Source organism: Brachyistius frenatus, unplaced genomic scaffold (genome assembly GCF_029030835.1).
Source record: "Brachyistius frenatus isolate BFR_SWC_R1_liver_20210118 unplaced genomic scaffold, ASM2903083v1 Contig_29, whole genome shotgun sequence".
Classification (NCBI taxonomy): Eukaryota; Metazoa; Chordata; class Actinopteri; family Embiotocidae; genus Brachyistius; species Brachyistius frenatus.
Window position 1 is genome coordinate 4366844 of NW_027210628.1, and position 27226 is coordinate 4394069.

Consider the following 27226-nt stretch of genomic DNA (forward strand, 5'->3'; position numbering starts at 1 on the left):
GACCAATGAAACTGCAGGAAAAGATAGCAGACGTTAGATAGAGAGCCCGAGGACTGTAGCAAGTACCAGAACCTCTGAGACAGCAGCGAAAAAAGACTAATGGTAAGCCAAGTACCAGCCACCTAACAGCATCCACACCGAGCTACCTTATTGATCTACATGAATTATATGACTAGTGTCGTGCATACATTTTGTGGAGGGTGGGCTTGGTCTCCCGTCTTCGTCTACCTACTATGTAACGGTAACGTTAGCTGTCTTGCTACCAATCGTGTTGTGTCTCAGCATCACAGCCCGTCTGAAGCGAGGGGTCGTTGTCCTCAACAGAGCCGACATTACTGCATATTTACAGGATGTCAACGCAATTATGACTCCTGGAGTTAACAACGGCGGGTCAAATTGATGCCATTTGCACAAGTGCCGTCACTGAAGCGTTGATCAGAGCCTTGTCGGTGTGAACACAGCCTCACCGTGTTCTTCGTGTCTTTGCAGACCCTGCATGAGGAGCCAGCCATCCCAGTAACATGGACAAGTACGAAAAGGTGAAGAAAATCGGGGAAGGCTCTTTTGGAAAAGCCGTCCTTGTCAAATCCATTGCGGATGGACACCAATATGTCATCAAGGAAATTGGCATATCGGGAGTAAGATCCTCTGCATAATATCACACCAGCCTCACATGTCGCAGTCAGTGTTTTCCCACCTTGCTCTACAACTTTCCCTGTTTGTTACTTTGACAGATGTCAAGCAAAGAGAGGCAAGAATCTGGAAAAGAAGTTGCTGTTCTTGCCAACATGAGTCATCCCAACATTGTCCAGTATAAGGAGTCTTTTGAAGGTGTTCACACCATCCTAACAGTCAACATGAAGAATCCCGGAGGTGGCTCATTACAGTATTTCCACCACACACACCGTGTTAACCACATACTGTCATTTCTTCTCTTTTCAGAGGGGGGGTGCCTGTATATTGTGATGGACTACTGTGAGGGTGGAGACTTGTTCAAAAAGATCAACTCTCAGAAAGGATTGCTGTTCTCAGAAGAGCAAGTGAGCCACTAACACTTGGAGACAATCATGAATGTTTTGGATAAATCTGTTGACAGGCTGGAACAGTGTAGAACATGTGGATTGAACTGATCCGATTCCTTCTTTTTGTACCCTTTAGTTGAACCATATTTATCCTCTTGTAGTGTTTTGTGATATATTTTGCTTGAGTTGCTCTTTCATTAGACTTGCAAATAATGTTCAGTGTAAAAGTTGATACCATGTAATGCGGCTTACTGTCTTCTCCTTTTCCAAGATCATGGATTGGTTTGTGCAGATTTGCCTGGCACTGAAGCACGTGCATGATCGGAAAATCCTCCACAGGGACATTAAATCCCAGGTACTGCTTCATATACCACAAGATCCTTCTTTGAGTGACGGCAGGTTGTTTATTTGTCGTGTATTGCTTTATTTACATGTCTTCTCATCATGTCTACATAGAACATATTTTTGACAAAAGATGGGACTGTGCAGCTTGGTGACTTTGGAATTGCAAGGGTACTGAACAGGTATGTACAATATCGTCTGAATAGACCTGTATATCTTTAAAAAGACAGGATTTGGACGTTGTAAAGTCGAATACATTTGCTTTCTCTTTTCCAGCACTGTAGAACTTGCAAGAACATGCATAGGAACACCATATTACCTGTCACCAGAGATCTGCGAAAACAAACCATACAACAACAAAAGGTACTTGATGCTCTTGACTACAAGGATTTTATTGTTTGTCTCATTACTGAGGTAAATTAGCTTTCAACAGTATTCCTTGGGAAAGCTCAGTCCCTATTGAATTGTGCACCATGCAGGATTCAGTAGTGGCTTCAGGGTGATGTAAGGATATCATGTCTCATCTTTATTAACTGAACCTGCTTGTGAATATGTACAACCGGAAGCTAGTATTGATTTCCTATTGAACTATTTTAAGTATGCATGTTATCTAATCTACTTTAGTTACAACCAATGAAGTAAATTTAGTAGTTTATCTGTTTGGTGTGGAAGTCTTTCAGTAATAAAGTCCCTTTTTTCCTCCAGGTTATAATAAAGAAAGTAAAGGGCTTGCAAGTGACTGTTGATACCTTATCGATTGAATGTAAACTTACCCCAGAACTCATCCCTGCCTGTCCGTCTGTATGCTCTCTCCTCTAATTTCCCCTACTTTCCCTCCTTCTGCAGTGATATTTGGGCCCTAGGGTGTGTCCTATATGAAATGTGCACTCTTAAGCATGCAGTAAGTATTCTGTGTCTGAGCTGTTTACTAAATAATGTATATTTAATGCCGTTCATGCAGCATTGCCGTCCTTTCTGACAATCAGATATAGCCTCTATATACTATAACTAAAATATTTTAGTTTGTGTCTTATAATCAAATCTGTGTAGATTCATTCACTCTCATTTTGATATTCCCTACTTTGCTCTATCATTGCAGTATGATTTGCCTGCAGTCATTTCTATGCAGTGGGTCTAACTGTGTCTCTGCATGTGTTTCTTCTCAGTTTGAGGCTGGCAACATGAAGAACTTAGTTCTGAAGATAATTCGCGGCTCATACCCGCCAGTGTCCGTTCACTACTCCCAAGACCTGCGCTCTCTCCTGGCACAGCTGTTTAAACGCAACCCTCGGGAGAGGCCCTCAGTCAACAGCATACTGGACAAACCTTTCCTCTCCTGTAGGATAGAGAGGTTTCTCACACCACAGGTAGGGCGAACAGTTAGTTGTCTTAGATACAGACTTAACATGCATAAATCAGACTGTGTACATCCCTGCATTACTCGTTTCCAGATCATTGCTCAGGAATTCCGCCATACTTTTCTTCACAAGCAGCCTAAAGTGGGCGTGACGCAGATGCCATCAGGTGAGCAAACTCTGTAGCTTTGTGCAATATCGGTCTGCCACAGCATCATTTTAGCTTCCACCCCGAGGCATTCCCTCTAGGTGAATTTCAACTGCAAAAATGAATGCAAAATTATCCAATCTCTTGAGATTTGCCCAATATTTGCTCTGCTAAAGGCATTAAAACATAAAGTAATCCAGCAAACAAAATCTGCTTTATCAACAAAAATAACTCCTCATTTACATTCAGTTTGGCTCGTCAACCTCTGCTATCATCAAAACAAACCATGTGCTGCTTACTGGAAAACAGGGACTGACAGTTTATGGGAAATTTGGTCTTATTGGGAAAATTTGGCCACCAGCTGAGACTTCCCTGTCTAGTGTTGTCATACAGTGTGTTAAATTACATGAGTTTTATACACACAGTCATTAGCGATTGCTCTTTGTTTTTGTACACACAGTATGTGTTGAATTAATAATATTTAAAAATCATTCAAAACCCTTCTTTTTGCAGAAGATGTTTACGTATTCTTCACAGACTGTCTTTTTTGTAAAGTTACGTCGGTGTTGGGTAACTTTCAGACCAAGGGTTCTTCAAGTTGGGAAAATAAAAAAAGACTGCAACTAAAATGTGATGAATTATTTCTTTAATGTGCAGTATGCTTTTTATTAGTGTGACAAAGCTATAAAGAGGCTTCCACCCACTCCTCCCTCACCTACATGGTTAGATCAGGAGGTGTAGAATGACGGAGAAGTAATTGGACTTCATCCACACACACCTTCTACTGTAATGTTCTGCTAGCTGCTATGAACCACAAGCCATATTGTATTTTTTGTATGGATGTGATAGTAGTATTATTGAAACCTGAACTTCTGCAATGCTGGCGGGACTGTCATCAATCCTAGTCTTTATCGTTAGCCTGTGCAGTTTCCAGCTGTAGTCTCTGCTGTGATATATTGACAAAGAAAATGTTCATTGTTCCACACCGCTCACCACAGCCCAGAAGATTACAAAACCAGCCAGTAAATACGGAGTGCCTTTAACTGCGAGGAAGGTGTCAGACGGAGCCAAAAAGCCTGTGGAGAGGAAACCAGCTGTGAAACATAAACCGGTTAGTAGGATCTTATTAATATTCATGAGAAATTGTTATGATTTTTGAGCTTCAACTGTGGTTTTTTTTTTTCCTTTTTTGTCAAAAAAGTCTGTTTGGTGTTGAGCTCCTAGTCTGGAATGTCAGCAGCTTCTCTCGTGTGTGTGTGCGTGTGTGTGTGTGTGTGTGTGTGTGTGTGTGTGTGTGTGTGTGTGTGTGTGTGTGTGTGTGTGTGTGTGTGTGTGTGTGTGTGTGTGTGTGTGTGTGTGTGTGTGTGTGCGTGTGTGTATGTGTGTGTGTGTGTGTGTGTGCATCACACTGTGTTGCCAACCTCCTGAACCCCAGTGTCATATGTTGCTTAGGCCCCTCTCCCAGCAGCCCCCCAGAGAAGAGTGAGTCAAGTGGAGGAAGAGAGGAAAAAACACGAGGTACAGCTGAGAGCCCCCATATAACTTGTGCACCCTATTAGATTTCCCTCCGTTTTCTCTCCACATTCACCCACACATGACGGTCCCTTCTTACCAGCATTTTCAGTTTTATATCTTCTCATTCCGCTTGATCCCTATCTTCACCCGTTTTCTGCTCCTGGCCCATTTGGAGTGTCTGTGCCTGATTTAGCTTACAATTTTAACCAACCTTTCCCTCCTCGCCTACCTGTCCTGTGACAGAGAAGTCCTGCTGCTCCTCTTACGTCAAAGCGGGTTTCTCTAAGATGTCTTTTTCAGTGTTTAAGATGCTTTTGTCTTTTTCTACAGGAGGGCTTCAGAAAGAAAAGGATGGAGCTGATTGAGAAAGAAAGGAAACAGAGAGAGCAGGTGAGCTTATTGTTACGTTTCTGTAAAACGTATGAGAGTTATTACACTTGATAGTTTTCTGATCTGTGTCTCCTTCAGATGTTCCTGTTCAAAGCAGAGCAAATGAAGAGATATGAAAAGGAAAAGGTGGGTGGTGAATTTCTACCTTGTGGGTAAAGTTATAGTTCCTCTTTTTTGAACTAAAAAGGTCATTTTACTGCTGGTCTAGTGTTGAATTATGAGAAATTGTATGGGCTTGTCCTCCATAAGTGCCTCACCTCCTGATATTCTGCTAGATGATTTATCTGAGCCTCGAACACCACTCAAACACTCTGCATAGCCCCAGCTACAACTTAATAGCAATCTCTTACAGATCAATCGAATAAACCAAGCCAGAGAACAAGGCTGGAAGCATGTGTTGAGTTCTAGTGGAGGTAGCAGCCCAGAGAGGAAGGTAATGGATACCGATTTCCTTTTTTATGACACTACTCAGGGAATATTTTATTGTAAATACCTTTTGTGATTACATTAACATGCAGTGTTTCCCACTGGTTGAGATTCTTGATGGTGGTGGGTGGTGCGGCCGTAGTCAATATGCATGCAGAGACTAATCCATTTTGGAGGGGGAGAGTGTAACCCAGACTATTTTCTGTGGCAACAATTTATAGTTGTCCCCTGAACGCCTCTCTTGCACACTATTGGTAGACACTAACTAAGCAACTGTACACGGAGAAGCCTCTAGTCCCAATCATAGACTGTTGATAAAAAGGTCCCCACTCAGTCACTGCAGCGTTCTACCGTTCTAAGATTTACCCAAGCAAACACCCAGTGGTTCCCCTAACACTAGGTTCCTGGTGCCCCCTGAAAGAAACACAGGACTAGATCAAAATCCAGTATTTGGCTGGACTGTGTGTGAAATGCTTAAATGTTGAAATGAGGGCTTTTAATTTGAAAGTCACAGCATGCAGCTGACCGAATCTGTTGTGACACACATTCAGGTCAATATTTATAGCTGGCCCTGCTGTTGCTCAGTGTGAGAGCCTCTGCTGCATTTTGCTGACTCCGACTGTCGCTCTAGTTTTTCTCTTCTCTCTGTGATTCATGAAGGGCGGGGTTCAGCCCTCACCGCAGAGCAGAGGAGGGAAAGGTAACCTCAAACATCCAACACAATAGCAGAACAAACAGCTACAGGAGAGGCAGAGCGAGAGAAGATTGTCCACGAGTTAAAGGATTGTGGATGGTGTCGTTCTCTGGCAGATTTCAAAAAATTAAAAATTAAAAAAATGCGTCACCAATATACTTGGGCGTCCGTTTATATACCCGGGCTGCCAACCCAAATAAAGTGTATGTATGGGAAACACTGACATGATCAGTTGTTATTCAGCTCTAAAGTCTGGCTCACAACAACTTTTGTTCTTTAAACTCAGTGTTTTGTAGGAGGTGGGTGGAGAGCGGCAGGTGTTCGCCCTCCTGTTCCAGGTGCTGCTCAGGCTTCAGCCAACAGAAGCCCATATGAACACTACCAAGCTACTCTGGACCAAATGGCTAAACCACAGCCTAAAGATGTCAGCAGGGAGGCGTCCTCAGCAAGACCAGGCAGTCCCATTCGGTATGTTCAGATGTCGGCTTTTCTTTGGAACTTTGAGTGTGTTAAAGGATTGTTGTAATTGTACTGGCTGTGTGTGTTAGAAGAGTACCAGCTGCTGCTGGCCCAGTGTTGCCCAACGGCTCTGCCCGGCACCTGAACCCTGATGCAATCAAGAGAGAAATTCAGAGGCTGCAGCATGTTTCAAAACAAGCCCACATTAGCAGGTCAGTCGATCAGTCAATGACACGACCTGATACAATCTGCATTCCAGCTCCTTTCATAATGTAAAAGCTTTGGTAAAATATTTGTTACTGTGTTTGCTTTTCAGGCAGCGTAGTCACATGGCAGCTGGACGGACCTGTCAGGTTGAGGAGTTTTTACAGCGCAAGAGAGAAGCGATGCTCAACAAAGTCCGTGCTGAAGGACAGCTGGTACGTTGTATGACTTATGTAATTTTATGGTTAATCTATCGAGTATTTAGCCCTGTTATTAAAATTAGAGCCCGACTGGTACCGGGCTGATTCCAATACTGATGTTAAATAGAAATTAGAATAAGTAAGAAGTTAGAAATTCTAATATTGATATATCAGCTGATATTCTTTATATATATCTATACTGTGCATACATGCTATATAATGATCCCTGAAATATGGTTATCAAAAAATATGGACACTGAAGATGTAATGGAAGCAGGATATGTTACATTTTACACAAAAAAAAACGTAACCTTTACAGGGAATTTAATAATTATAAATGACTATTTAAAATTCACTATTCATATTTATATACTATTCAAATTTATTCAAAGCATCTTTTCCTGCATTAAGTTGTGTTTTTATATCAGCCAACATACATACTGATACTGAATATCTGTGAGATGCCAATATGAGCATACAAAATGATCCGGCCAATACAAGTCGAGCTCTAATTGAAATACTGAATTATGACTCTTTGCATATCGGGTGCAATTCAATACTGACTGAGGTGAAAAGGGACACTAAGGGTTTATTTCAAATATTCTGATTCTTAAAAGTTATAGTAGGTTAATTTCATATTAATGTTTAATTTTAACTGCAAAAGCTGCTGAAATCAGCCAACTTTCTGCCACTTTAACTTATCATTTTGGTTTATGAGGTTGAGACCCACTAGCTGGATCATTGGACAGTTCAAATTTAATGACGTTTGCTAACACATGCATCCATCAAAGAGGACAAGTAAACTGTTGTCTGTTTGTTTTGGAGCTCTTCTGCACTCTAGGGTAGAAGTGCACTTAAGGAGCTTGGACCTCCTCTCAGCTCTGTGACTGTTTAATTAACATTTTCCTGTTAGGGGTGTGGCAGCTGTTTATGGGGGACAAATTATATTTTTATTATTCAGATCAGTTCAATGAATCTGGCGACCTCGTGTACAACTTTTCATAGTATTTCTCACCTTCAGCCTGAGCAGAAATCTAATCAGACAAAATAACTGGATCTGACAATCTGACATTGGCACCTTTTGGCTTTACATGGTGTCAATTGTTTCTGGATTAATATAAAAATGTTGATCACTGCACCTTTAATTATATCGTGGCCCAAACTGGTGATCACTGGCAGCTATAGATGTTAGGGCCTGCGTCCTTCTAAAGTCTGGTTCAATTGAACCGTGAACAGGGCACTCGGCAAAACCTGTCTGCAAACTATGGAAGCCGTGCGGGTGCGCTTCGGTGCAGGAGACCGAAAGCCAACAAAGAGGAGGAGGTAGGAGCTCGGGCCTGAATGCCCAGCCTCACACTCCACCTCACTCATAGCACGTCTGGCTTGGCACGTCTGCATAAACCCCCCCGTGACGCACCCACAACTCAACCCAGCAGTTCCAAGTCATCCTTGCATAATGTTTGCTGTCCTGCTGTGAGCTGTTTATTTATCCCAATAATGGCTGTTGTCCCACCTCATTTTATGAGTTGCGTTTCAGATTTATCTATGGATTTTTCATGGCACTGTTGTCATTTTTACTGTCTGAATGGCTGATGTGTTCATGTGTTAATACCAGCATCATATTATGTTTTGGCATGTAAAACCATGTCTTTTTATTAATGCTAATTAAGCATGTGGTTATTTATTTGTATGACTATGACTGCTAATATAAATGCCACAGTCGACCCTGTGTTGTCTGCAGCAGTGTGTTCAGCAGTTCACCGTTCAGTGTGTGTAACATTTCTGCGTTTGTTCTCAGGAGTACTTGGGAAGACTGAGGCAGATCCGCTTACAGAACTTCAATGAGCGTCAGCAGATCAAAGCCCGACTCAGAGGAGAGAAGGTACATCCCTTCTCATCTCTGAATCTGAGAGCTCCTGTAATCAAAGTGCTTTCAGGTCTCTCTGACATTTGGTCTCCTGTCTGCTGCTTGTGTTTGTGTTTCAGTATGACAGTGATGGTTCTGACAGCCAGGAGTCCAGCGAGGAGGCAGAGCTCAGGAGAAAGAAGATAGAAGCTTTAAAAGTGAGTCTACGGCGAGCACTGAGCAATTGCATTTTGAAATGTGCCACATTTATTTAATAACCCTATTTATAGAGCTCTTTTCACTGAATGAAATGACACCCCAACAGAGAGATGATGTCAGTCAGTATGAGCAGAACTCTTCATGACTACTTCAATCAAAAACTACTGTGCAATCAAAAAGAGACTTCTTTTGTGGAGAGGGGGAAGCAATAGGTTTAATGAGTAAGTATTCCACGTCGCTTGATCAATATCAGCTCCTATATTCCACACATTTTGTGTCCATAGGTATTTTTTGATTTCACCATGGACCTTGAGCAGGAAGCACACATCATTTACACCAAATGTTTTCCCTCAGACGCCTCAAAACGTCACAATAGAACTCTATATTGACAGCCTGACCCTGACGAGCAAATTTACAACCCCACAACTATTAAAGATAACCCACCTGGATGTGCTCCTGACCTGACGCCCTCTTACCCTAAACCCTTTCGAATATGCAAGTGCCCCTCAAAACACCTCACCTGGCTCATTGCTTCACTGTTGTCTATTTTCGGAAGCATTTCAAGGGTCTCTGTCGCCCTCTGCTGAAGTCACGGGGAAATCGCAGATGCACAAATTCCAGTGGTCACAAAAACGTGGTAACACAGCGAAGTAACTTAGTATACTTACTCACAAAAGTGATTTCTTCCCCCTGCTCCATCGCTGCACAGGAACAGTCTCTGAACTTTTTGATCACACCTTGTTTTATTGAGACATCCTTTTTGTTTGAAACGCTTATTTTGATCATCAGTGTTTGTTCTTGGTTTAATATCTTTTGTGTATGCATGTACCTGCCAGGCTCAAGCAAACGCCCGTGCTGCTGTACTGAAAGAGCAACTGGAGAAGAAGAGGAGAGAAGCGCACGAGAGAGAAAAGAGAGCCTGGGAGGACCATGTAAGCTCTCATGCTCACATCCCTCAGGGCACGCTATCACCTGGCCTTAGCTGCTGCATCAGTTTAGGTGTAGACTAATCTGCGCTGTCGTGTATTGTTGAAGCTCGCGGTTCGAGGGGTGAAGGTTGGCGTGTCGGCGGGAAGCGTAGCGGCGCCGGCAGCAGTAGCAGTAGCTGACAGTTCTCTCCCACAGCCCAGCACCTCTCAGCCGGACCATGCTGCCAAAGCTCCAGTTCCACCTGCATCCAAACCCTCCACCTCAGCTATTTCCATGACTGCTGCACTGAAGAACGTTGGAGCAGTCAGTATACATTCATACAGTGTATCACACCTCATATCACGGGACTGTTTGAGTGTATATTCCCTGGATGTATACATTTTCAATTTTTTTTTTGGCAGATTACTCCACTCAAAGAAAAGTTGCCTGAACCAGAGACTGCTACAGTGATCCAGGTGAGCTGATTGGTTGTTGAGAATCATTTAATAAAGTTACAATGAGCAGACAAGAAGGCAGTTTTCATTGATAAACCGCCACCCTCAAAAGATGATGTAATTTCATGCTTTTTGTCTAACAGAGTGAGAAAAAGCAGATTCTGCGCAGACTAAACCAGAACCTAAAATCCCAGAGCCCGGTGGAGGAGGTTGAGGCGTCGCCTCCAGCCCTTGCAGAGCCGAGTCCTGCTCCCCAGCAGGACCAGTCGGACCCAGAGAGACGCCCCTCCTCAAACGGAGACCGGAGGAAGTGGGAAGCAGCGGAACTGCCTGTACTTCCTGTGGCCCAACAAACCTTAGAGCAGTCATGTGCCACAACAAGCAGTGAACAGATGTCATTAGCCACCCCAGTGTCTCCACAAGATGGACCGCCCTCTGGTGTTGACAGGAAGAAGTGGGAGGCTGGCATTCCACTCATCCTCTCAGTAGCCCAACAAACTCTAGAGGAGACATGCATCACAACCATCGGTGAGTGATCGTGCAGAGCTCCTGAAAATTGTTGATGAGGTTTGTTGCAAATCCACTTTCTCTCTCAGTGTCTCTCTTTGTATGCTTGTGTGGTCGCAGAGCAAACAGCAGGGGAGGTTATCCAGATGGCGAGGCTGCAGGACGAAACCCCCAGGAAGGTGTGGGGAGCGAGTCCAGTCTCTCAGGTGCTGAGAGTGCTTCAGGAGGCAGAGCTCCAGCCCCTCACCCAGCAGCTGGAGAATGTCACCATTTGCGAGGACGAGTTTTCTAGTCCTGGTCAGTCTTCATTCAATCTACTTGTTCTTTATTATGCAATCAGAAGGAGAAGCAGAGGAAACCTTGATGCATTATTCAAATATTCTAACCTATGCCTTTTGTAAGTTTTTTTTTTTTTTTTTTTATGGAAGCCATTATGTTTCAGAGTCGTTCGTCTTGATGTTCCTATTTTTACAATTTGTCCTGAACGTCCACGTGGACTCAAAGATGTACTGATTAGGTTTTGGTGGTCAAAGTCACTGTACTTTTACAAAACATGTTAGTAACTGAAGAATTTGTGTTTCTTTTCAAATCTTTTTATTGATTTTGCAAATACTTTAAGACAGAAAAGGAGAACAGGACTATCCCCAAGAAGTTGGGATATACAAAACATTACATGCAGCTGTGTGTTGCTTGGAGGTAGTGTAACTGTGACAAACTGTCACTGGTTGGATTGCAGCATCGTTCAAATAGTTTATGAAAGGTTTCCAGGTGTCGTCGAAGGAGTCACTGGAGTCTCTGAGTGAGAATCTGATCTTTTCAAGTTTTATATGATTTAAGATCTCTTTTAACCAACTGCTGTGTGAAGGCGGGAGGGCATGTTTCCACTTGAATAATATGAGGCGTGTAGCTAAAAGGCAAGGATGCGTAGCCCTGTCGACGGCAGATCGAGTCTTTCAGGTGGTTGAGTTCCAAAAAGTGCTGTGAAGGGTTCGGGGTCAAGTTTTATACCCAGTACTGTCCCAAGTGTATTGAATATTTGATCCCAAAAAAATGTAAAAATTTTGGCAGGACCAAAACATATGGGTATGGTTGGCAGGTGACTGTTTGCACCTACTGCAGCTGTCATTCGTATTTGGGTTGATTTTAGCCAGACGGGCATTTGTGTAGTCTACACAAAATAAAACCTTACATTGCAGCAGCCGGTGTCTCGCACTGAAGTATTCATGTTTAATAGGATACAAAACATTAAGTGAGGACATTTTCTATCCAGAAAGGGAAGATTGTGACCATATTCCACATTTGGCCGGATGCTGAATTGGTGGCACTAATCTTGGCTGTCCACCTTGAAACTGTGCTGATTGTATTGATCTTTTTTGCTGTTGCATTGAAGATGTGCAAGAAGCATTTGGAACTTGGAGTTTCTTTGCAGCAACATATGAAGCATCGTCTACTGTCATGGCAACAACTTTGTCTTCTATCAGAATCAGTTTTATTGGGTAAATGTGTGTGAATACATAGAAGAAATTTGACAGTTTTTTTTTGTTTCTCTCAACTGATTTACACACTAATACAGTAGACATGCAGCCGAACAAGACAATACACTTAACACCTTTTAATTAAATTCCTTCAAAGTTTTCACTACATATATTAGATGACTCTGGACGGACATGGATGTAAACTGCAACTTTACTAGTTGGAGGAGTTATACAACCGCGAGGCAGCAATTCTAGTTTTAATATTGTATTCATCATTGTGATTATTTTTTGTTGAGAGTTTAATCATTTTGTCATTATTTTGTCATTCTTCTCTGCACTAATGTACACCTTTATATTTAAACAACCAAAGAAAGGGATGGAAAAGATTCTTTGTGTCACAGTGAGACACTCTGGATCATGTTTCCAGTATGTGATACTTCTTGAAAATGATACTCTTTTTGGGGTTCAGCTGCAAATGGCAGAGTACTACATGAAGTGTGTCTGAATTTAAACTCTGTATTTACTGTGTGACACACGGACACATTAAGGCCCCTTTTTAAATGGTTTAAGCTATTTTCTTATTGTGCCAGTTTAAAGAATGCATACTTTTATTTGATGTACTAGCTGTATGTTCATTTAATATGGTCTCATATTCTCCCCAGATAAGCCTAACCAGGCAGCACCAGCAGCTGCTGACATTGTGAGGACACCTAAAGACGTGTCGACCTCTGCTGTGGCTCAGAGACCTGCTGCTTCAAACGAGGCTTCACGTCAGGAAACGTCTGAAGCCGGAGCAGCTGAAAGAGTGACACTGCCACCAAACCTCACTGAGACTCAGGGTTAGGATTTCACTCAGCCTGATATTGATCACATATTTTGCTTTTTATGTCAAAGTATATTTTCGGTAGTTCAATAGTTTCAGTACGTCCTTTCTGGCCTGAATTCCTTTTAGATCCAGCAGACTTGGAGTCGATTGTTTTGGATGAGGGTCTCAAACAGGCCTCACATCCCCCAGCTGGTGTGCAGCAGGCGTGGGAGCAGGAAGCTCAACAGCAAATGTGACTATCTATTGTTCTAAACTATTTGTATTAAATCTGAAATTTGCCCTTTCATACTAAAATCTTTTTTTTTACTCACACCATTATGATTTAAAACTCCTTTTTAAGTATATTTATGCCCATAGTTAAGTTATTTTTTCTTCAAATAGATGAATAAAATGTGATTTAAATTATAAGTACATATTTAAATACCCTTGTATTTCTCTTACAGGCCACCAGAGGGCATCACAAGACCAACAGACACCAAGGAGGTTGAGAAGAGTGCAGAGAAACCAACTGAATCATCTGGTTAGATTAATGCCCAGTGAGCCAAAGCCACTTTTGTTCAGTGTAATTATTATCTTAATTAAATTTGTCCTTCCTTCTCTCTGTGCAGGTTTACCACAATGTGAGGAGCCACTGTTTATGAAGCTGTGCTCCCCGGCCCACCGACGCACCGCTGCCCTCGCAATCCTCTCAGCCCAGTCGTCCATGGATGACTCGTCGTCCTCTTTGGCCTCTCGCTCACGCTCCGTCTCACCTCTGCGCTCCAAGCACCAGGATGCGCTCCTCATTGGACTCTCCACGGGCATGTTTGATTCCAACAACCCCAAGGTGATTACCCATTGAACATTTTCACTTCTGTCTGGAAACTGCTTTGCATAATAAGTAAAGTAATTATCTAAAGTTTAAAATGACTGAATTGAGTCCGGGATGTTTTTAGCTGTTAGTGTGATCAGGTGTTTCAGGTGATGTAGAGGCCTGTGTGGTATTTTGGGTCAGACTTCAGACTTCTTTATTAATGAGGAGGGCAGGAATGGAGTCAGAGCCATTAATCACACACTCTGAGCCGGCAGGGGGTCTGATAAGACACAAAGACCATCCATCAACCTATATCTATAATAACCTCTTTCAGGGACATCGAGATCCGCAGAGCCGAACTCAACACACACGAACACACAAAGAGCTACGTGTAATGAACGTGTCCCAATACCACTGCCCCTTCCACCGACCTCTCCTTCGCCTTTACTTTTGTATTGATAGTTATATCATCGGGTCCTACAATGGTGAAATTGATGTGTTTTTTCAATATATTTTCAATCTTAATAATGATAAACTTCCAAACTGTTTATACATTCCTTTTCAAAACAAAGTTAGAAAGTGATTTACATGGAAGAACCACAATTAAAAGATAATTCAAAGACTGTTGCAAATAAAATCAGCAACTAAAATAATACAAGTAGAATGAAGAAAATCCTCAATGATATAAAACTACAACATTAATAACAAAACGGGTAATAAATGTTAGAAATAAATAACGGTGTACTGGAATTAATAAAGGGCTCATTTTAAGATGTCACTGATCAAAGCCTCAGGCAGGAGGTTCCACAGCTGAGGGGCTCGTTCACCTTTAGTGTTGATGCAGGACTCGGGAACAGCCAGCAGAGATCTGACTGACGATCTGAGGCTCCACTCAGTGCCTCAAGCTCAGAGGGAGAGCAGCAACTCAGCAGTCTAGCTGGGAGCTAATCCATGAAGTGATTTTAATGTGCTCTATAGGATCTTGAAATAAGTTCTAAAACTGAATGGCAACCAGTGAGCTTGTCTTCTTGCATTTGTTAAAAGCTAATCTGTGTTTTGTACCAGCTGAAGGCGTGAGAGGTTTTTTGGCTGAACCCTGAATTCCAGTCATCTAATCAGGTGAAATAAAAGCGTGGATGATCTTCCCGAGATCAGGCTGTGACAGAACTGACCTGTATTTTTTTGATGCTCCTTGATTCCTAAAAACATGACTGAACAATGTTTGAAGTTTGTTTTTCAAACGAAAAGTCACTGTCAGATATTCCACCACGTCAATCAGCGCTCGTCTAATGTCGCCGTGTTTGCTTGGTTCTGTCAGATGCTGCGGACGTGCTCTCTGCCAGACCTCAGTCGACTCTTCGGCTCTCAGCGGGACACTGCGGTGACAAGCGACGCTAACGCTGTTCCAAACAACCTGGAAATCGAGGACCTGGATGAGGCAGCTAAAGATGATGACCAGTCAGAGACTGAGGAGTAAGACAAACACAAATGATGTCTCTAAAGCAGAAACATGTTCAGGCCCTCCTCTGTGGGAACGGGGAAGGCTTTATCTTCTTTGTTGTACTGTTTGTCAGTTGACAAAGACTTTCATTGTAAAATCTCTATTACTTCTTATCCTGTTTCTGCAGTGATGAAAGACACGTAATTTAATAGTGACAGATATTTTGCCTTAGTCTCATTCTGTCAATCATTCTCAGTGTGACAGACCCACATTATAAAAGGATGTCGGTCTCTTTTCTCCAAAAAGAACTTTACAAATCCAGCGAGTTAAAAGCATACTGTGTGTGATAACACTGTGTTCTGTTCCTCAGTGCATATGAGGACGAAGATCTGCGGGACATCAGGGCCTCCATGGAGAGACTCCTCCAAGAAGAAGGTGACATAATGAGGGGACCCCCGGAGGTCGGAGCAGGAGACTTTAATGGAAACCCGCCGGAGGGCCGAGACCAGGAGCTTTTCAACAGGATGACAGCTGACATGGAGCAGGACAACAATCCGATGGCTGTGGATGAGGACGATGATGATGAAGAAGAAGAAGAAGAGGAGGAGGAGGAGGAGGATGAGGAGGAAGAAGAAGAAGAAGGCGAGGAGGACGAGGATGAGGAGGACGAGAATGAGGAATGCTCTAATGGGAGTCCTGGCGATGAGGAGGCAGGGGAGTTGTTGACCAATGGTGTGGGAGAAGAGAACCACAGCAATAACAGCCAGCTCAATGAAGAGTGGCATTCAGGTAGGAGGGAGTGTCACAGGTTGGTGAAATTACAAGACTTATGAAACTATTTTGATGATGATAGATCATTATTTTCGTCCAAGAACAACCATCAGCTCACACTTTCTATTTGGTTGTTTAATCTTACTTCACTGTAGTTTGGAGGAAAACTTAAAAGATTACTGAACTTGTAAGAGTTCATCTTGAATTCATATTTTATGTCAGCTGCTTTTAATAAGTGAAAAAAAAAAGGTTGTATTTGGGAAAACCAAGCAGCTTCCCAGTGATCAAAACCAAGACGTGTAACAGTGTAATGAGACATAAGAAGCTCTGCTCTTCTATAGATGGCAGCGGAGAGGACCAGGGCGGAGAGGCTGAGCATCACGACAGCATCTTCAGTCGGCTGGAAGAGCTTCGCTTCAACCTGGAGCAGCAGATGGGTTTTGAGAAGTTCATTGAGGCCTATAATAAGATTAAGGTATGAAATATTTAGTATTTCTCCCCCCAAAAACCCTGCAGTCATCCGTGCAACCTCACAATTACAGTGCTAAAAACAAGCGACGACGTGTTCGTTGTTTTGGTGCTCCAGGCTATACATGAGGATGAAGATGAGAATATTGACCTGGGCTCCAGTTTGGTCTTCAGCATTCTGGGAACTGAGCACCAGCATCTGTATCCCAACATCCTGCATCTAGTGATGGCAGACGGCGCTTATCAAGAAGGTCAGTGGCAGTAGTTTGTAGTGACTGGGCAAGCACATGCTTTTGTTTATTCTGTCTTTTTTTTTTTTTTTTTTTTTTTGTCTCCTCTTTTATTTTATTCATCTCTATTTACAACAAATGTCTTTCTTCCTGAGTTTTCGTTCAGAAGTACATGTGCATCTCTCTTCATCGTTCTGGTCAGTAACAGCATCATCTGTGTCAGAGCACAGCGAGTGTTTCGTCTCGTCCCTAAAACCCTCTTGTCTCACATCGCTGCAGCTTCACCAAGTCGTGGAAGGAACTAAGCAGACGTGAAACGCACCCTTAACTCTGTCTGTCTGCTCGGCGTTGCTCTGCGCCGAGTCTGTTGTCAGACCGGGGCCACAGCAGAAATAGAAAGTTCGGGGGTGGAGGAGAGGGGAGGGAGGGGGGTAGTTCTTTTGAGCTTGAAAGGTCCCCTCAGGACAGGAGCAGCCTTCAGATACATTTTCTCACTGAACAGCTTGATGTCACCGTTCTTTTGTTTTCTATTTTTACTGTCTTCTGAAGGGAAGATGGAGGATGCAAATGTCAGATTTCTCCCTCGAGGACTTGTCTCAAAGATCTGTGAAAGATGGCTCTTATCCATTCACCACCAGGTGTATTTGGAAGTAATTTTTAAGGCGGCTATCAGAATACAAACGCGTACTGTAGTGATGCAGCTTAGTCCATTGAGTGTTGTCACAACTAATAATCCATCGCATTTAATCTTTAAATTCAAGTTTGAGAAGACACTGCTGTGAGACTTAAGTCAATTCTGATGTCTGCTCTAGTTTTGGGGCATTGAGTTACCAAAGTACAGATAAAAACTGATAAGAATCCTATCTTATTTTTTTTAGACTGAATTCTTTGTAGATGGCTGTCGATGGTTCACTAAAACTCTAGTTAACCTGTACGGTTAACAAGACTTTGTGACGTACAGCTGTGTTGTGAGTTAAATGCTAAAAATCAGCATAGTTTGCTAATGTTTACCATGTTCACCATCTTAATTTAGCATCTTAGCATGCTGACATTTGCTGATTAACCACACAGTACAGCTGAGGCTGACTGGCATACCATCTTACTTCATCCAGAGGGGGACCATGAATTCAGTTCAGTTGTATTTGATAAGTGCAGAGGAGCCATATGATTAAATTCGTTCATCCTATTCGGGGGCGACAGCAAGTCAGCCAGCTCGGCCAGATCATCTCAACTGGAGGAGTCATATAACATGCACATACACTTAGATCCCTAAAACACAGAAGGATTAGTAAGCTGACCTAGATGTTTTTAGCATATGCACCAAACAAACGGTGTGCTATCCAATGATGTAATTAGTAACAGCGCAAGTGGTGCAACACGCTGGGGCCCAGAAGCTGTCGGGGGTCCCTGTAAGAATTTCAGGACGGGCCTTCTCGCATATAAACCATGTAACACTGTCTTCACAGTAATAACTGGACCAGTATTTGATTGTGGTACATAGACCGATAGATAGATGGATTGATCGATACCATGTTTTTGAGTCATAGTCTTAATTTATGTATATTTATTTGTCCTTTTTGAAATATTCCAAAACTACTGTTTAATGTTTTACTAAAAATGAAGAGGTTGTTATTTCTACCCAACACAAAATTCACTTGGTTGCTTTATTCTCAAAAGAAGGCATACTGGGAAATTTGTTTCGCCAATGACCTCATTCCTGTCATTTGTGATAACTGGCATTGACATCGGGACAATTTTGTCTCAGCAGTTCAACCTTCTAGCAAAAAGCCCTTCAGCAAAAAAAGTTAGCAGCATAGACAGATATGTGTGTGCAGCTGCCGTCTTTGAACACAGCATCCTGTTGTTCTTATCACATCTATGGGATCAATTGTGTGCCTATCCACTAAATATAGATAGAGATATGGTAAATGTCTGGTCCAAACTGAAATATCTTAATGAATGTGATAGATTACCATGACATTGTCTACAACGTGGTGGATGAACTGATCATCGGTAGAGGCATGCTGTTTGCATGGCTAAACTGTATGGTGGAAGGCTTGGCGTGATTAACTGTCCACTACAACAAGAGTTGGGTTTTGTGATGGAAATCGTGGAGATGAGGGGAAGAAGGCAGAGGAGACCGTTCTGGGTGACAACGCAGCGATGTTTATTGGCAGCAGTTCGATCGAGGAGAGAGGCCACAACATGTGGTGTTATGTGGTGGAGTATTTTTCCAGGACCCAAATGCAAGCACACAGACTCGAGGAATAAGTTCCAAAAAATACAGTCTTTATTGTCCCAAAAAACAAACAAAAAAATACAAACCAAAAGGTGGCACCGAGCGTGTCCACTTTACGTCCAGTCGGGAGGGCAACTCAACCGACAGCTCCAGGGGGACACGGGTAACAGGGCAGCCGGCAGACCAGCGGAAGGGACGGCGTCAACAATCCTCCTAGCCGGGAGGGCAACTCCACCGACTGGTGATTTTAACGGGGATATCCGCAGGAGACACAGAGGCCGGAGGAACGGGAACAGGAACAGGACTGACAGAGAGCTGACGGGGAGCAGACGGAAGACGGACGGGGAGCAGACAGAAGACGGACGGGGGGGCTAACAAAAAATGAACCGACAACCAGAGTTGTGCAGGGGCAGGGTACATATAGTCTGGGGAGGTGATCAGGGAGATGCAGTACACCTGCAGGTGGTGGTCAGGGGTGAGTGGCTGCATCTGCTGGGACTGGTGAGGGGCGTGGCCACAGACAAAGACAGGGGACACAGGAGGAGAGGTGATCGGGGGCAAAATGGAGGACAAAACTGAACTCCTGACACCCGGTTGCGAAACCTCTCTGTCTGTGCTCTCACAAGGGCTCCACTGTGAGGAACACATTAGTTCCAATAAGGACCATGTGTCTTTTTTTCTGGTTCATAACATTTTGTCTGTTTCTCTTCTCATTTATGGTGAACACAGTCCAACCAAAGTCCTTTGATTCTCAAATGAATTATCTGTCCCAACATGATTCTCTTTATGTTCTCTGTCTTTTAGATAATGATGAATAATGTTCTGTGCAATGGAGCTGCTGGCGGCTACGACAATCTGCTGGCTATCTGATGTCTTCCCATGACGCACATCATTGGCAGAAGGATCTATGCATGACGTGTCGCAGCCACACATCTGACAGTGTTTCAGGCACACTTGCATGATGTATAACTCGTACCCTGGAGACTGTATTTCATACTTTGACTATCAGCACCTGACACCATTTTCTAACCCGTGTTTAGAAGATACATGTTCCTATCAACCAAAGTTAACTCCAAGGTTAAGTAAATGTTTATGAAAGTCTACGTCTGTGACACGTGTATAACATGGGTTAACTCTGCTAAGTTTCACTTTGTTGTTGGTTCAGTTGGAGTCTTCAGTGGCATTTTATTTTGGCGGGTAAAGATCTGGTCCTCTCAGGTGCTCTCTTCCTGTCTCACACACCAACCGGGTCACCCTTAACCCAGATGAACCAGGATTCCTTCAAAACCAGTCAAACCTCCTTTTTCTTACTACTGTTCTCTATTATCTAATACATTTTCCACATTTCTTACTGCTTCAGTTAACCCAAATCAAGTATAAAGGTTTTTGTGAGCGAGACTGCTGTATGTTGCCATGGTACTGTAGCAAAGGCTGTGGCTGGTCGATGTGTGGGCCAGGTGAGACTGAAGTTCAATGCACAGAGTTGTACTGATGATGTAAGCGGCGGTAGAGACGATAACATTAATACATATTTGAGTCTAAATTAAATATTGTACATTTCTTTATATATAATAAACTTTTTTTTTTCCAAAAAAAACCCTGAAGACTTGCTGTTTCTTTCTGCTTCACTGCCTACAATCTCCAAAAAGTTTTTAATAAACCCTCAAATAAGACGTGTGGTTTCAAGAGAGGTTTAGAAGAAGACCAGGTCATCAGACTGCGGTGCACTGTTGAGCACACGAGACTATTTTCATCCGCACCCTTTCCATAGAACACTCATCCATCTGTCAGCTCGCAAGATTTATTTGTAGTTGCACTCCCTGCGGTATAATATAACACGAGCCTTCAGTGTTCTAACACCATGTGTGATTTAGCGTGACAGGAGAGATGCGTGTGTTTCCTCTGAGTTGACTTCAGCAGCAGTAATAGCAGTAGCATCCTTCCAGTAATAATAAACAAAGCACTTTGGTCATGGAGCTTTACAGCTTCTCATGATTTTGAATTTTATATGAAAGTCCAGACACTGGACACTTAGTGTTAATTTCTTTTCTTCTAATTTATTCATCCAAATTTTGGCTTTATTTTCAAATTTTTCTTTGGTTAGAAAGTAACATGCATCAAGTGTGAACTAGTCAGCTGTGGAGTTAGTCTACGAGGTGCTGTGCTCACAACACACAATAAAATTTTGCCTACGAGGTAATGAATGACAACATTGATTTCCAACGCCAACCTGAGTGTAAATCTGCCATTATTGAAATGAAACTGCAAACTGGCCAAAGTGTTTTGTCATCACCCAGCATGTATTTTCAAGTTGCGGTGCCCATTGAATGCCATATTGAATATGCAAATGACAAATATACATTGGATTTCATGTAGGATTTTTCACTTGTGCACAGTAATGGATTACACTTTAAGGCTTTAAAAAAAAAAAAAGAAGATAGATTTACATAAGCAGGAATCAATTTAGATTTCTGGTCATAAACAAACACCCTCCTACAGTTTATGGGTTCTGGCCAGGTTTAACCTTCCATATGAACCTCTCAATTTTTTCAGGCTGTTCATCCAAGGCCAGAAATCCACAGCTCTACAGGCTATTATATGCCCTCATTCGATATTCATGCTGCATGGTGGCATTATGTTGTTTTGTTGTTCCATTTCTGATTTAGTAATTCTGTTTTAAGTAGCACATGTGGCTTGCATTATGCATGGCGGGTCGTTTTTATCTCTGTAGTAATTTACATTTTACATGTTAAGAGGTATATACACAGCACAGGAAGGTGTGCAGCTGTCACTATAAATACCATGATAAGCGCATGAGGGGTTTTGACAAAACGCTTCGGGTTTTCTTTTAAACATAGTCAGAAAAGCATGTTATCGGCTTAGTTTGGAGTAATAGGATGGAATAATATTTGAAGTTGAGTATCAATTCTGTTAAAATTGCATCAAACTGCACTTAAATTTAACTATGAGGAAAACAAAATGACAGTTCAGAATACCGTCTCTCACACTCCCACACAATGTCTGACATTATGCTGGGATGTAATGAATTTACTTCTGGTTGGACTGTGTTTCTGTTGATCTGAGCACTCAGAGGGGAAAATCACCCCACAGAGAAATATATGCACTCAACCGTTATCAGACAGCCTTCATTGACATTCAGTCCTGGTCCCTAATCTAATTTGAAAGCAGGTTGCCTCAGGCTCAGTTAGTACGTTTAGGAGCCTTATCAAAGCAATACATTTGAAGATCAGTGGATGTAAGTGTCTTGATCTGAGGAGAACATTAAGTCTGAAAGATTAAGACATAATTGTCTTTGCAAAGTGAAGTGTCAACTTGTAAACAACACTATACATATATCATAGCTGTGTAATCTGCCCTTTGCTTTTATAAGAATAGTTTTCCTGTTTGACATTCACGCTATTTCAATGCCTTGTATCCTGAACATCTATTTACAGTAATGGACCGTACGAGGGAGAGCCATAATTCTGTTATGGTCCATCTTTTTGTGGAAATTGGGGCATATGTCTTGTCATGTCCTCTCCTGCGTTCCTCATTCCCATTTATAAGCAGTAACGCAGCTGTCACCTCCATCATACGCAGGTCTGTCAGTGTGTGTGTGTGTGTGTGTGTGTGTGTGTGTGTGTGTGTGTGTGTGTGTGTGTGTGTGTGTGTGTGTGTGTGTGTGTGTGTGTGTGTGTGTGTGTGTGTGTGTGTGTGTGTGTGTGTGTGTGTGAGTGATCTGTTTGGTTGCCCTCAGGTGCAGTTATTATGAATGATTATTGCCTTTCAGAGTGTACAAATCATTGCTGCTAATTCAGACACAGCGCTGAATGTGTGCAGGATCTGAGTGTGTGGTAATACATATAGGGGTCAGGCTGAAAAGGAGGGCAGGGGCCATTGTCTCAGTGGAGGTGGAGGGGGCGGAGTGCTGCCTCTTCACAGTGAGGAAATATGACCTGAGGGCTCCTGCCAGCACCCATGGGATCACATGTGACAGAGAAGGACCACCTCCGAATAAATCCCCGTCTCTATTGCTCTTTTCTTCCTCTACTTCATCTTTCCCTCCTGCTCAGTATGCAGTGTCCTCCGAATGAGATAAAAATAAATCACATGTTTATTGCCTGCATGTGTCTCCCTCGCTCTCCTCCTCTCCCTCGTGTAGCTCTGAACTTGAGCCTGTGCAGTGAAGGTTATTGGAAGTCAAAGGTCCATTTTAAATCTATATTTTGCAATAAAAGCAGCAGCAGCAGCTTTGGAAAAGTGCTCTCCCCTCTCCCTTTTGCCTTTATATCAGCCAGTGGCAGGTTCATCCTTTTGCTTTTGCCTCAAGAAAAGACACAGGATCATCCCAGTATCATGCACCAACATCCTGTATGCATAAATTTAAGCTATGTTATTCATGAAGAAAAAGTGAAAGGGATAGAAAATCTGATTATTTTTTTTTCACAGGAAAATACTAGAAAATGTGACCAGCAGGTGTCCCTATTTACCTCTCCGGTGCTCATTTAGCTACAGATCTCGCAAAAAATAAATAAATAAAAAAATAAAAAAATAGGAGTAAAAGTGGATTTCCACCACGTATTGGTATTTATTTTGTCCACAAGACAGAACAGTACCTCTCTTCTGTGTCTGAGGGTTGGAAAATTTGAACTACAACAGAGTACTCTAACAAAATGCAACAGAAAATAAAGCATATTTCAGAGCTAATTTGAGAGGGGGAAAGCCTTTAATGGTATCCGGAGCACTGTCTCTCAGAACATGCCCACAGGCCGGGCCAAAATGGTGAAATGAAAAATAAGTTCGTCTGTGTCTGAGAAAAGATGCTGCTTTTTGACACATCATTACATTTCATTAGACGATCCAGTTCACGCCCTTTTGACAACGCTAGGATGCTGCCTTCAGAGGCGCCTCGGAAATTATAACTTTACAGTGTGGTAGTCTACTTTTGACACAAAATATGAAATAAAAAAAAAATGCATATGATGGCATAAAGTAACTACTTGTAGCAGTTTCCATTACAACAAAACTAATAGCTAATGACAGCCCTGTCCAGTCTTGTTTTGTCACGATAAAGAGGACAGTGTGAACGGATGTAATTGTTGTTTGACTAACCTGTTAAAAAAAAAAAAAAACCCACTTCTAACCTAGTAAGTTGTAATGTGCACAACTTTGTACTTCCAAACGTTGCAGCTCAGGTAACTTACGTCGCTGATGTTTTATCCACTCACCGCAGTTGACCTATTTCCCGACTGCACGTGAAGCCCACGCGCTCCCTCCCCCTCCGCTTGCTCCAGCAACAGTCCAGCAGAACAGAAGTACTAGCATGGCGCGCGGTGCGCTCGGACTTCCGTCGTCTCGCCAGGCTGCGTCCTTTTCGCGTTACGTTTTTGCTTTAGTGTCTGACAGAGATGTGTTTATTTTACATTTTCCACGCGTGTAAACAGTAATAATTGAGGGAAGGCGACGGTGCTCGTCTGCTGAACACTCGCAGACAAGTGGCTAGTAACGTTAGCAAGGAGGCACACACACACAAAAAAAAAAAAAAATAGTGAGCTGGAGTCAACAAGAGGAGGAGTCGTGATTTAAAGAGGTGAGCGGAATCACGTTTAGTCTTCAAAGTACTTGGAAGTGTTGCACATGCGATGGTTTATGTCCTAAAAGTTGCACAAAATGTTTTCAAGTTGTGTGAAAACTCAACTATTTGTTGTTTATTTAAAAGGTGGGAACACTAAAGTGTCCTCCACCCTCCTCCTCCTCCTCCTCCTCCTCCTCCTCCTCCTCCTCCTCCACTAAGCGAGGCGATATGTGCGAGAAAACTTACTTTTATTGGTTTTAATTTCTCGCCTGTCTGAGGAAACTACTCCGCTGAGTCCCGCCGTCGTAAAGAAAAGCATCGTACACGTTTTTCTTGCCGCTAAGTGTTACGTAATATTGACATTTTTTTTTTCTCCCTTGTAACGTTTTTGCGATATCGCTGTAAATATCTTCTCGTGACGTCAGCATCTCTACAAAATAGGCTCGTTGTGGTTATGTGTTGTTCATCAGATGATTAATTCATCCATGTTTTCGCCCTGAAAAGACAAATCACAGTGTTTCACTCGCGCGCCGCTACTCTACGTTTCTATTTATTTATTTATTTGTTTATTTGTTTTTATTTATGTCCATCTCACGGCATGTGTGACCGTACAGTCAATTTAAAGGGTCCGAGGATCCAAGATCACAGTTATCAGGTGTGATCATCCGCTGCCGAGGAAACGAGATTAACTTTGTTTTTAATCCCTTATTCGGTAATCTAATGAGACACTATTAGGCACTATTTCTATGTTTGTTTTTTTCTATGCAAATGCCATCAACTCATCACTCTTTGTGGAAAGTAGCTGTGTACATTTACTTAAATACTGTACTTTACCTGAGTATCTCAAATTGATGCTACTTTATGTTTCCACTCCACATTTCAGAGTACTTTTTACTGCACTAAATGTATTTGACAGCTTCAGTTACTTTTAAAATGAAGATTTGACACGGTGGATAATTTAACTGGCTTCTGATGCACAAAACAGCAGTGTGTAGTCGGGTCACATTTTCCATGTCTATGAGGCGTGAACAGCTCCACTAAACAGTGATCTTTCCCTTGATACTTCTCCCATGGTTTCATTTCAAGAAATGGTCAAATGATTTAAGATTTCAGCAAAAAATCAAAGATTAGTTTCTTCTTTTCTCTCCCAGTAATAATCTTAACGACCCCTCAGATTTACCTTTTTGTAAAACTGCATATAAAGTAGTTCAAACTAGCTCCACCTGCAGCGGCAACAACAGTAACATGCACACTGGTACTTTGCCACTAATTATCTCATGATGTTATATGTATTAATAAATCAGTCAGAGGGACCAAACAAAAACTTTTACTTTAATACTTTTACCAAATTTTGCTATAAAAACTGATGTAATTCTACTTTGGATGGATTTTTCCAGCAGGACTTGTAATGGGGTGTTTTTACATTACTCTATTGGTACTTTTACTTCAGTAAATGCTCTTAATAGTTCTTTCACCACTTACCTACACTATTAAAATATGTTTTAGTAGGAATATGTTTTTCTGTGTGACAATGCAACATAGTCGTGATCAACCAATGAAACCACACTAGCCATATGTGGTATCTATTGTATGGACACCATGACCTATTTCTTGCGTACACAGCTGATTAATTTGCATGTCTTGACCTTTTTTTCATAGCTGATGCAGATGCCATGGCAATAGCCGAGGTATGGGAGTGACGTGACAGTACTTGATCTGCTTCTGAACAAAAACCTTGTGAGCATCATGTTTTTCTGCTGAAGGAGAGGCAGAACACGGAGAATGGACGAGTCAGTACTGCTGGATTTGCTCGAGTGCCCTGTTTGTCTGGAGCGGCTGGACGCCTCGGCAAAGGTTCTTCCCTGTCAGCACACCTTCTGCCGCCGATGTCTCCAAAGCATCCTAGGCTCACGGGGAGAATTGCGCTGCCCGGAGTGCCGGACGTTGGTGGAGTGTGCCGTCGACGAGCTTCCCAGCAACATTCTCCTCGTGCGCCTGTTGGATGGCATCAAGCAGAGGCCTCGAAGGGCCGCCCCCGGGGCACCGGTCTGCACAAATGGTACGTCTGGAGCCGTGGCCAGAGGACATGGAAGTGGGACGAGGGACCAGGGCACTCCAGGAGCACAACCCCAGCGAGCTCAGGCTAAGAGCCCCCTTGTCCGGGTTAGTACACTAACTGACTGCACATGGATCAGTGAGCATGAATCTGTGTTTCCCGTTGTTAGGGTCAAGCTGAAACAAAACAGGGAAAATCTGTGTGGATTAAAAAGCAGCATGTTACATTACTGGCTCTCTAATCTTCACTGCAGATTAACGGTTATCATGGTGATCCTAAAGCCAGCCAGTTGACTAGCCGCCCAACATTACTGAAGGCAGTGATTGAGAGCAGTTAATAGTTGAGCAATGAAATGGGTTCTGCTCTCGGTGCCGAGTGTAGACAAATCTTTTTTTCTGTGTAAGAAGGGCTCTCAGTTCTTTCTTAGTTGCTGTGTGACAAAGTCTGTCTTTCACCCGAGATTCCTGCTGCGGTGTTGCTTGTGACTGTATTTGAGAAATGCAGGATGGGGCTACACAAGTTGTTTTATCTGCAAGAGGACGTTTAAAGTATATTGAGATGAACTGAAGAAAATTGTGATAAGCAAGGAGTCAACAAGGGTTTTAGTACTTTTTTTCAGATAGCACTGATGAGGCAGATATGACACTGAAATAGGGACAAT

The 27226-nt window shown here is 42.6% G+C and overlaps 2 protein-coding genes across 7 annotated transcripts in view; both read left to right on the plus strand.

Annotated features, from left to right (window-relative positions):
* Positions 1–42: 42 nt before the first annotated feature.
* On the plus strand, positions 43–20524 carry nek1 (NIMA-related kinase 1). Of its 6 annotated transcripts, none has more exons than XM_069699299.1 (35): positions 43–102; positions 490–638; positions 735–831; positions 943–1040; positions 1294–1377; positions 1479–1546; positions 1641–1727; positions 2211–2265; positions 2531–2731; positions 2816–2888; positions 3866–3978; positions 4320–4385; positions 4713–4772; positions 4851–4898; positions 5125–5205; positions 6179–6360; positions 6441–6563; positions 6668–6770; positions 7992–8078; positions 8554–8637; positions 8742–8819; positions 9657–9752; positions 9856–10053; positions 10152–10205; positions 10328–10712; positions 10812–10988; positions 12829–13005; positions 13119–13224; positions 13436–13512; positions 13601–13818; positions 15104–15258; positions 15597–16015; positions 16339–16472; positions 16584–16716; positions 19739–20524. In XM_069699299.1, the coding sequence occupies exons 2-35, from the start codon at positions 522–524 to the stop codon at positions 19750–19752; spliced, it is 4248 nt and encodes a 1415-aa protein (XP_069555400.1). In that variant the 5' UTR covers positions 43–102; positions 490–521; the 3' UTR covers positions 19753–20524. The 6 variants fall into 6 exon arrangements, with proteins under 6 accessions (XP_069555400.1, XP_069555401.1, XP_069555402.1 ...); XM_069699300.1 differs by having other exon boundaries at positions 6444–6563; XM_069699301.1 differs by having other exon boundaries at positions 2858–2888.
* A 3702-nt stretch (positions 20525–24226) lies between these two features.
* Positions 24227–27226, plus strand: part of sh3rf1 (SH3 domain containing ring finger 1) — a 28399-nt gene continuing 25399 nt past the window's right edge. Inside the window, exons 1-2 of the mRNA XM_069699306.1 lie at positions 24227–24524; positions 26169–26672. Coding sequence (XP_069555407.1) covers positions 26292–26672 — 381 coding nt within the window. The 5' untranslated portion in view covers positions 24227–24524; positions 26169–26291. The remainder of the gene's footprint in view (positions 24525–26168; positions 26673–27226) is intronic.